Source organism: Phoxinus phoxinus (genome assembly GCF_949152265.1).
Source record: "Phoxinus phoxinus genome assembly, chromosome: 11".
In the NCBI taxonomy this organism is placed as follows: domain Eukaryota; kingdom Metazoa; phylum Chordata; class Actinopteri; order Cypriniformes; family Leuciscidae; genus Phoxinus; species Phoxinus phoxinus.
In genome coordinates, this window is record NC_136886.1 from 19,394,693 (window position 1) to 19,406,693 (window position 12,001).

The 12,001-nt window shown below is 35.9% G+C and overlaps 1 protein-coding gene across 1 annotated transcript in view; it reads left to right on the plus strand.

The window, feature by feature from the left end:
• Positions 1–12,001, plus strand: part of btbd8 (BTB domain containing 8) — a 37,248-nt gene that overhangs the window by 2,416 nt on the left and 22,831 nt on the right. The window contains exons 2-6 of the mRNA XM_079627329.1: positions 677–835; positions 3,039–3,218; positions 3,407–3,540; positions 3,716–3,833; positions 11,661–11,750. Of these exons, the coding sequence (XP_079483455.1) occupies positions 732–835; positions 3,039–3,218; positions 3,407–3,540; positions 3,716–3,833; positions 11,661–11,750 (626 nt within the window). The 5' untranslated portion in view covers positions 677–731. The remainder of the gene's footprint in view (positions 1–676; positions 836–3,038; positions 3,219–3,406; positions 3,541–3,715; positions 3,834–11,660; positions 11,751–12,001) is intronic.

Below are 12,001 nucleotides of genomic sequence, written 5' to 3' on the forward strand. Positions count from 1 at the left end.
TCTGCAAAATCGGCAGTGTATCAAATACTTGTTCTCCCCACTATATATATATATATATATTCCCATGTATTGTGCAACCCTTTCACTTCTTATTATCATAATAACCATACCTCAACCCTATCTGGAAAACTTAATATAATGACAGAAATATTGGGCATAGCATGTCTTTTGCACATGCACACCTAATTGTCCACATAAATAATAAACAATTAAATATGATTGGGTTTAGGAGAACATGCAAATTAAAATGTCCATATTTATACCATACCCCATTCTGCTTCTTAATATTAGCTTCAGAAAACCCATATATTGACTGCATCCAAACATGTTGTTTGATGTCGGTTACATTTACTTTTACAGTATTCAACATTAAAATAAAAAATTATTCAGTGTTAATATTGTTTCTCGGCTTACTTGCAATAGTTGTTTATTTGATTTATTTATTTCATAGATATTTTTTCCACATTGGAACATTGGTAATATCTTTTGTTTTATCCTATATGGGGCTAGGTTTTTTTATTATTATAGGCTATTACCATGAACATTGTTATTGTTGTAAGTGTAGTGCACTAGGACACTTTAGACAAAAGCGTCCCTCATTTATTTTGTTGTAGGAAAAAAAGATAGTGAAGATGTGGTTAGGAGACTGAATTGTGTTTCTTATTTCTCTCATTAGATGTTCGTCATGACAGAAATGTGCTGACGTTTGTGCTCAGCAGTTTGGCAATAACATGTCATCCACCGAGGCTGCCAGGGAGTTCCAAGCTAAAGAGCGCAAATGCAGAAACCAGCTGAAGAAGCGACTGGCAAACGCTTTGTCAGGAGACCTGAACCGGTAATTATCACCTTCAACATGAAAGACATTTGTTATGCTTTTTCAAAACTTGTATGAACCGCTCATAGTAGCATAGAGCATCACTGTTGTTATATGACGCACCAGTGTAGTCAAATCACGCCGACCTGCTTTAATGTTTGCACAGCTTATGCCACTCCCTTTGCTGATTTCATACTGTATGCAAACTCTGATCATTTGCTTTATGTGAACATACGCTACCATTCCAAAGTGTGAATTAAATAAAAATACATTTTTATTTTTTAACAAAAATATTTTAAACATTTTTTAAAAGAAATGGATAATTCTGTTTATAGCATTGATCAAAACTGCTGTCAGAATCTAAAAAGAAAAATTTATCTAGAAAAATAGTTATTTTGTTTATGGATGCACAATATATTGGCACAAACATCTGATATTACAGTTTATTTTGTCAGCATTGGATTTATTTGTGCATTCTCATTTATTCTCTATTTTTAGATTTACTTTTTCCGCCATTTGGCACTCATTTAAGTTATTCTTTAAAACCACTAAAATTTTTATTATTTGTAATAATTGTTGAATTGTAATTTTAAGCGAATCTCAGAATTATAATTTTTTGATACGCCACATTAATATGCTGTGATGCCTAAATTCAATTGGAATTGATTTTTAGATTTTTTTTTCAGTGTTTTATTTTTTATTTATTTAGACAAAATTAGTATTTAAACTGTAATATTGTCCATTTATTAAATATTGCCCATAACATGAAAATTATTATCGACTAATCGATATTGAATCAGTATCGCCCAGAACTGTAATGCATCCCTGATATTGTTGTTTTGCGAGATGAGGTCTACCGGTACTTAATGCACTACTAGTCTTGAAAGAAGAAAGCAAACATATTAACTAAACTTTTAAAAGGTTATGTCCTCCTTTTCATTCCAACCTGTAGTGTACTGTGCACTTCTGCCATCTGAAGCTTGTGGCATCACGGGAACTGTAGTTATTACTGATGGTCCTCACCACAGTTTTATTTAGGAAGGAAATGCAACTCTCTTTCTCCCACTTCTTCATCTCTCTGTGCTCACATCGGAGAATAGAGGACTTCTCACACCAATGTCCGGCACAAAGGCCTAGGGCAACAGAGGATTCTGGGTCACCCAGATTCAGCGCACTGCAGCAGAAGATGCCAAAATGATGCTGACAGTGATGTTGATGTGGATGTGAAGTTGGAGGAAGTGGTCCATCAGTAAAGAGTCTCTTTTTAAATGTGGTGCCTCAGTGATGCTTTAGTGATAGTTCTTGTATTCTCTTGAGACACATTAGTGATGCTGTGTGTTTTTATTGTATAGTAAGTCAGCCTGTTTTAACGCTGAAAGCCTGTTTCAGTAAAATATTTTGCTAACTGAGATAGAACGTTTAAAACGTTTAAAAGAGATAACGTCACTGACATTGCAATTATGAGAAGTGTAAAAAAATAAATAATAATAAATAATGAAAAGGTAATTGCGGATTTATATCTCACAATTGTGACTTTATCTCTTATTTTTTTATTTATTAATTGAGAGAGACTAGATATAGCGACTCTATATATCATAGTGTGACTTTATTTCTTATTTTACACATTATCATAGGATTACCTTTTTTATCCCTTAGAAAAGCAATGCATGTATATTTAGGGGGGAAAAATGTTAGTCGGCATTAGTCTTTCTGGGGTTCAGTCCTTTTAGTTTCCATCTCAGATCTTCAGCCACTAGAGTCCACTACCACATATTTTTTAATATATGTGAACCTGGACCACATAACCAGTCACAGGGGTACATTTTTTTGAAATTGAGATTTAGGCTATACATAATCTGAAAGCTGAATAAATAAGCTTTCCAGTTTGTTAGGATAGGACAGTATTTGGCGAGAAAATCGCTTTTAAAGTTGTCCATTTATCCAGCGATTGTGCTGCATTCACTCACAAAAATAAATGTTTTATGTATTTATGGTAGGAAATTTACAAAATATCTTCATGGAACATGATCTTTACTTAATATAATGATGTTTGGCATTAAAGATCATTTTGACCCATACAATGTATTGTTGGCTACTGCCACAAATATAACCGTGCTACTTATGACTGGTTTTGTGATCCAGGGTCTCACACACACACACACACACACACACACACACACACACACACCCCTCCTGCAATAATTGTGATCTGTTTGTGCAACAGGCTGCTGCAGGAGGAGCAGGAGACTGACGTCACTCTGTGTGTGGGTTCTGTTGTTCGGCTGAAGGCCCACAGAGCGGTGCTGCTGGCCCGAGCTCCTCACCTCCTGCTGGGAACCCAACCAACCACACCTGTCATACACCTGCAGGGGATTGAACCTGCAGCCCTCAAGGACATCATACAGTACATAATGCCATTTCTGTATTACTCTTCACAACCAACTTAAGCAGTATTATTATTGCAGTTAAGCTAAAGCTGTTTTTTAAAAATGTTCATCAAAATGTAAAATAAAACCATGGATCAATGTTGTAACTGTAAAAGAGTTGAGCTACGTGTTTCGAAAATGTTACATGTTGTTCTTGCTATAACAGAAACGTGTACTCAGATGACAAGTGCCTTGCAAAGGAAAGTACTGCCTTAAATATACACAACGGCCATACGCCGGTAGTGAACGGCACTGCTGAAATCTGCCCTGATGTTGACTCTCAGGTCAGCTCTGACTCAGGTAAGGACAACAGTTACATTTTACTGATTTGTTTCTCTGCAGATCTATGCAGAAATCTTCCTGTTCTTTACTGGAGCTGCATTAGTGCTGCTCTCTTTTTATGCATAGTAATAGCCACACGATTACACGTTGTGGCTTTGTTACTCATTCTGCTTAATTTCTCTTCGTTTGTCAGGTTCAGAGAATTTCGAGTCAGCATCTGGGCTTGGGGCAGATCTTTTGGCTCTGTATCACATGGCTGATATGTCTGACATCAGCATTCAGGTGGCAGATCGAGTCTTCTCAGCACACAGGTAAAATCATCATGACCAGCTTTCTGCAGCTTTTGCATACATTTACCAATGTGCCCATGTCTCGCTTTTCTTAAAGGGGTCATGACATGAGAAACCAAATTTGCCTTGATCTTTTGGTATATAAGAGGTCTTTGTACCATTAAAACGTCCTGCAAGTTTCATAGCTTAAGACTTCCTCCCCATTATAAACGAATCATTTATTTAATCAAGCTCTAAATACAGCTCGTTCTGGATCCATGGTAAGAAGTGACGTCACGGTACGAAGTGACGTACCAGCGTTTGCATATGACCGCCTCCGGCAAAAGACAACTACGCTTTAAGCGCAAGACAACTACGCTCATTTCGTATCATTGTCGCGCCCGCGCGCTGCGCGCCTCTCAAGTGTTCAGTCGACGGACAGCGAGTGGGTCTGTGTACAGGGAAATTACGATGCCACAGATGTGCTGTTCCTGGCTGTGGACAAACAACATCTGTGAATACGCTGCGAAAGATCCAGTCGTCAGGGAAAAATGGATGCACTTTATTTTTTGCGGACGTCTCTCAGTCACGGCAGTGTTAATTTAAGCGTTTGTTCTGAAGAACAAATCCCAAAATGATGCTGGCTTTGCTGTTGCTCAAAGATAAGTCCGTGTCGACTATTCTGGCCTCAACAACGACGACGCAAACTGTAAGTAATGTATTTAAAACTTTAAACTACTTTTTAAATACGCTGAATCCGCAATGTTCTGGCTGGGGGCGTTAATAATTGATGCATAGGCACTGACGTTAGCCAATCATAACAGTGGGCGTTAACACTGAACTCTTAAAGGGGAAACACCCCCAAAACAGACTGTTTGACTCTGAGGATGAGAAACAGGGTGGGAAAAGGTCATAAATCACTACATTTTAAAAGTTTTTTGTAAAAAAAACTATAGTAATACTATAATTGCACCTAAGGGAACATAATAATAAAATAAAAAAAACCATGTCATGACCCCTTTAAATCGTTTATGTAGCGGGGTTCAGAAGTTGCAGAACATTTTGAAAATGTTGTATGTTTTTCTATTAAGCTGTCACCGTCCCGTATACGGGACGCCTACGTTTACCTCACTATATTACAATTAAATCCTTAATTAATCATGACAAACTATATATCGTTGGAAAGGTCTAAGACTCCTTAATAGATATTTCAGCACTGTTTTCTGTTACAAATTAGGCAGGAACAGTAATAGATGAATTTATGACAAGAGCGCACCTCAAAAAAATCGACATCATAACAGGAGTTCTGACCTTTGTCACAAAAAGTAGACGCACACACTTTTAATAATTGAAATGTTGGTTTTCATGCTAAAAATTAATAATAAAACATATAATCTAGTATTTGTCACTAAAAAAAATGATAAAATAATATTACAATATTATATATTGTCAGAAAGGTCTGAGTCTCAAGGTTCCATATTTTGTGACAGAAGTGATATTTGGACAGAAATGTATAAAAATTTTTATGGCAGAATGCATACAGTTAAATTCAATGGAATTCAATGACAACCGGAGGCTATTTTTGGTATTACGCCTCAACAAAATCTCATGGGAACTTCAATTTTTATGATATCAACTTCAAATTTGGAACACAACTTGGTTAGATTTATGGCTTTGATTTTATAGTAATTTTATAGTAAAAAATATTTTGTAAAATATATATTTTATATAAAAGAAAAATATTAAATAAATTATATTTGATTTAATGTAAATTTAAACTTCCATAACTTTTTCATACTTAAATTTTTTTAAGTGCTTTCACTTCAGAAATAATCTGGATTTTTTTCCCTTTAAAACAAGACCAAACTTAGCATTCTTGAATTACAGCCATTTAAGCTTGAATAGTGCATTTTAAAGGAGAACTCCTGCGCAAAATGAACCTTTGGTCTAATTACACATTGTTACCTAGTCAACCGTTATCTGAGATTTGTTTTCATGATTATCGAATGTAAATAGGTTTATCTCTAAAAACAGTTTAGCCTATAACGCTAGTATAACGCTAGTATATGGGGCATGGAGTAATGACAAATACAAATCGCTTGTTAATACCACTAACAAGGCTCAAAATAGCCCCACACTAACACGGTAGCATAATGAGGGTCCCTACCTTCAAACCGAAGCATTGAGAACTGTGTAAGTGTCCAGACAGTTTAATAAGAAGATATTTTATACATACAGTCAACTTCACGTATACAAGCAGAAGCCATTTTTGAAAAACAGACTCTATCAGTCGATCAACGAAACGCCGATCCAAATGCGCTGGACCATATGAGATTCTACACAGTTCAGCGCATTTGGATCGGCGTTTCGTTGATCGACTGATCGAGTCTGTTTTTCAAAGATGGCTTCTGCTTGTATACGTGAAGTTGACTGTATGTATAAAATATCTTCTTATTAAACTGTCTGGACACTGTCAAAGTTCTCAATGCTTCGGTTTGCATGTAGGGACCCTCATTATGCTACCGTGTTAGTGTGGGGCTATTTTGAGCCTTGTTAGTGGTATTAACACGCAATTTGTATTTGTCATTACTCCATGCCCCATATACTAGCGTTATACTAGCGTTATAGGCTAAACTGTTTTTAGAGATAAAACTATTTACATTCGATAATCATGAAAACAAATCTCAGATAACGGTTGACTAGGTAACAATGTGTAATTAGACCAAAGGTTCATTTTGCGCTGGAGTTCTCCTTTAATGTCCATTCTCAAAAAGGGGGGTGACAGCTAAATTAAACAAGGAAATAAACAGTTCTAGGATTTTGGACAAATTAAAACTTGTGATGTAAAATCATGAAGCGATTTTTAAGAGTTAAAAATTCTTTCATAGTAATCAAATAAGCAAATGTGTGACCATTGACCATGGCAACTCGTTTTTTTTTTTTTTTTTCATTTTTACCATTGAACCACAAGATGCTTCTTGAAACATTCTCAAATTAGGCTATATTGAATAACATGATCATCAGGTTTTACCCAAACTTGTGGCGTTCATGCAGCTTGAGTGCTGCTGTCAATAAAGCAAAAGTGATACATACCAAATAGTCATACATTCTAAATACATGTAAAAAATTAAAATCCTGACAATTGAAATTTTCATTTAATTATAATAGTAATAATGTATTTTATTTATAGGCGCCTTTCTCAACACTCAAGGTCACCTTACAAAATCAACAATAAAACACTCAATGCATCCTTTAAAAATGAAAAACTAAAGAGAATATGCCTGTCTAAAAAGATTTACATTTGAAAAGAATGGAAATAATGCAAAATAGAAGTATTTTCACTGTAGTGGTCTTAGACATTTGGTCTCTATGACATGGATTTTCACTAATTCTGAATGTATCATTTAACCAGCTGTTCAACCATGACATTCTCTTTCTCTTTCACTCTTTCAGTTTCACTGTTTCTGTGTGAAAATTCAACACACTATGGTTTTTCATTCAAACCCAGTGATATTACAGTACTTTATGCAGAGATTCAACACCCGCATGAAGACACTTGTCAACAATTTTTTTTAATGAAAACATAAAAAAAATAGATGAACAGTAACAAAAATCTATTGTTACGCTACTAGCAGCACATCCCTACTGCGGTCTACTGTTGGGTAGTCCCACGCTAAACTCATACTATAACAAACTAAAAAGAATTACAAAGTACTTTTGTATTTTAAATAGAGATGTGCTAAAATAAAAATTATCTCCGATATGTTAAAGTATTAGTTCACCCAAAAAGGAAAATTATTCCATAATGATTGTACTCAAGGATTGTACTCAAGCCATCCTAGGTGAATATGACTTTCTTCTTTTCAGCCAAACACAATCGGAGTTATACTAAAAATATCCTTGCTCTTCCTGGCCTTGTAATGGGAGTGAATGGTACCAATTTTTTTATTTTTTGAAGCCCAAAAAACTGATTTCATCCATCATAAAAGTAATCCATACAGCTCCTTGATAAAGAGCTTCTGAAGCGAAGCAATTTTTGTAAGAAAAATATCCATAATTATAACTTTATAAACTGTAATCACTATCTTCCGCTAATGTCCATCCACGAGATAAATGGCCATTTACTCGTTTACTCGCAAGTTGGAGCTCTACTGGACCGAGTTTGGACACCCCTGCAATATAGCTTGATACCAATTAAAAAGTTAAAAAATGCCCAGTATCAGCCGATATATGGTACTGTGCATCTCTGATATTCAGTTCTGGAAGGTCTGGCTTACTGTAAGTGGAACCAGCTAAAGTTGCTGTATCATAAATTCCCAGGAGGTGGCAGAATTACAGTTTCTCCTACGTGAAACAGCAAAATCAAAGCTAATCCGAGAGAAACTAACTGAATATAATCTGACATTGAAAACCAAAATACCAAACATGATATTTTGCATACAACACACCAATTTGTAGTGATTCCTGATGATATTAGCGATGTACGATCGTGTTATGAAGATGAATTACAGCATTGTTGTATTTGTGTAGTTTTCTGTCATTCATTATCTAGTTAGCACCTTTGTTTGGTGCTGCAGAGGTTAGAGCAGTTGCCATGACCTGTTACTATAGCAACAGGCTCTCCATCGTCATCATCATCCAGGAGCTGCATCTCTGCGGGTTTAGGTTGTATGGATGGAGAGAGAGAGAGAGACATCTGCAGTCCTGATCAGTATGTCAGGCTTGAGGTGACTGCTGCAGATCTGTCAGTCTCACTGCAGGATATACACACACCAGAACAGCACTGGTCATTGGCACAGGTGTGCTAGTTATGACTTCACACATGGCTAGCTTATGAATATTATCATTTAAAATCCCGGTTTAAAATAGATAATTTATTAATATGGATTTTTATGACTGGAAACTGAAATGATAACAGTACAATTAGAACTGCAAAATTAATTTGAACAACTTCTATGGCAAATTGAATTGCTATATTTCAACATAAAGCAACTTAAATATATTTTAGAGTGAGAAATAAATCCTATTAGCTAGTTAAAGTGCTTAATAAATAAACTTGTGACATATTTAATTGTACAACATCATCCACAGCTGCTGACAGTCCCTGACTTTTGTAGGTCAGTCGATAAATGTGTGTCATCATCAGTTGAATACTGTATAAAATATGAATTGTTGGATCTGTGGTATTTCCTCTTTGAATGTTAGACGTTTAGGCTGTCTTAATGTAACCAAAATATAGAACCGAAAATAGCATATATGTCAAGTTTATAATTTCAATGGAAATGGAAAAGCTGCGGAAAATCAATTGAATGGAGTGCATGTATGTGGACTGTATGACACATGAACGAAATGCTCTACAAATGGAGATGCTTCCTCTGAAATAGATCCGTCACTGCCGTCATGTGAAAGTGGCTACAAAATTGACCATGACAAAAAAGGCCCTTACTGTATAAGACCCCTATTAGCAGGGGCATGCAGATCTTTCCGAATAATAATGTTATACCATTTTTTTTGTAAGCGTTATTCTTAGCCTCCCTCAGTCAGTTTGTTCTGAGAGGAGACCAGAAGTGACGCGTTGTAAAATAAGAATCTATTTATAGCGAATGTTTATGGCAGATAGAGAATAATGGGGCTGTTGGTTGAGAGAGATAAGGGAGGACTGAGAGGGAGAAGATGAGGGACATAAGAGAGCGTAAGACTGTAGATCATATGAAGTGTCACCAGCTGTGTCTAATGCTGCCTTCAGGGAAGGTTTTATTTGTGGCTTCGGAAATCGTAATTATGATTTGGTGCAACAAATTAAGAGCAAAGGATGTGCATTTAGTGTGTCATTTATATGTTATCTATGTAATTTATCATTCTTGTTTTGCCTCGGAGAATAATGGGACATGTAGTTTGCTAGCACAAGCCTGTTGCCTCTTTATGCCTTTATGCTATTTTTATGCTTTTATGCTATTCAAATTTTTTTTTTATCCGGTTCTTTTCATTTGTTCAAAAGTACATACAAGTTTATTTTATAATCAACATGACTTGAAGATCCTCTTAAATGCATATTATATTTATATATTTAGGGCTGTAACGATACACGTATTCGTATTGAACCGTTCAGTACGAGACTTTCGGTTCGTTACGCATTACAAACCGAACGATTCGGTGCGACCAAAATTTTGTTAGTAGTTGCGCTGACACCACAACGTTGCCCAAGTTTTGGAACGAAACTGCGCTACTCATTATTTTGTGCTTTACGGACCGTTTATCAGTTTGGACCAGTATCAGTGCAGCGCGTTTGAAAGCATTGGAATTCGCCACAGAAGTAGCATCGCTGCGAGATCTAGTGAGAAGCATTCAAATTTCTCTGTTATTAACCGTAGATCTCTATTAGATCAAACAGCGCTGACGTGGAAACCAGGAGAAACATTGTGCCTTGAATGAACTAGTTATAGGCTTTAAGTCCACAAATCAGCAACATTCACCATCGATTTAATGTAGTAACACAAACTGTAACCATGGAAGTTTGGCAGGAATAGTGAAATGCTTTCAGGTACTTCACACATCTTTTTCCAGCACTTCAAAACTCAAATATTATCATATAATGTTATTTTTAATGTGATGACCAAAACATTATTTGTTCATCCTTCAAAGATTACCCCCATTTATAGAACTAAAAGTTTCAAGATGTAGGAAAACTCACCCTTATTTATTATTATAATTTTTTTTATGAATTCAAAATCAAGGAAATTTCTCTGGCATTTCTTTCTTTTTACTGTATCGAAAACATACCGAACTGTGACACCACTGTGTCGTATCGAACCGAACCGTGAATTTTGCGAACCGTTACACCAATCGTATATATATATAGTCCCTCCACCTGTGTAGATCTGCTATGGGTAATTTCGTGTATGCTATCAGTATGTGCTACATGCTCACAGCAGCGTCTGAATGTTTTGGCAGTAGCAAGTCTCCATACTTGCTCTGCAGCAGCATACCATCAGATCTGATCCTCCAAGACCATACATTAACATTGTACCATACTAGATGTCATGATAGCAACATTTAAAACTGTTTAATTATGACAATAACATGATAAACAGTAAGTTTTTCAAACCCAAATGAAATCCACATGATTAGTCAAGTCAAATTTATTTATATGGCACGTCATACAATATAGATTTTCTCAAAGCAGCTTCACAGTAATAAGAAAATAACAGTGTTAATGTTGCAAACTTCTTGAATTTCTTTAATTATGAAACAAATACAATTTTAGCTGGAAAGCAGTTCTAAAAATACAATAGTGTCAATTTTCAGCTAAATTAGTTCACTGTTGATTTATTCAATTTAGTTAAATAACTAAAAAGTATATTCAATTATGCAATACGCTAAATTCAGCTGTAAGCAGCTTTACAGACAGCAATAGTGTCATTATTCAGCTCAAGTCAGTTCAGTGTTCAATAACAGTGCTGGTGTTGCAGAGTTCATCAATTATGAAACAAATTCAATTCAGCTATACATCAGCTCTACAGAAGACAATTGCCATTACAAAGAGTACTTTTCTAAGAACTTGGAACATCGGGATGTGTCTGTGAAGGTAATCAGCTCACTAGGTTTGAGTCAGACCCACAGTCATCACCATCTTCTAAAATATTCAACAAACCATTACATCTTTCTCCCTCCATTTCAAAGTCCTCTTTATATTCTTTTTTTCTACATCCCCAAACATATCATGCAGTGAATAACACACACAAGCACGCACACACAGTTTTCCTGTGGGTGTTTTACAAATATCGATCCTGGGTAATGTGGCGTGAAGCGTGTGTGAGTGATAGGGGATACTGACATTGTCTGTGTGTATGTTTTTTTCCTTTCCCACAGGGCAATTCTGTGCGCACGCTCGCAGTATTTCCGAGCGATGTTGTGTGGCAGTTGGATGGAGAGTTTGCGTCAGTGTATCACTCTGCAGGGGTAGGTTATGCCGTATAACCATCAAAACGGGACAAATCACTGCAACTCATCATCTAGCCTCCAAAGACAACACACATACACAAACACAGTACAAATACAAGTATCAAAAACTCAGTCATGTTTAGTTTTTGTCATCATTCAAAGGTATGTAAAGGATAATGTACAGCAAGCCAGTCATTATCTTAAACTCTATGTAGCTCTTGCTGTTTCCTCTTTTACCGGTTCCGGGTATATGTGTACAGTTGTGGTCA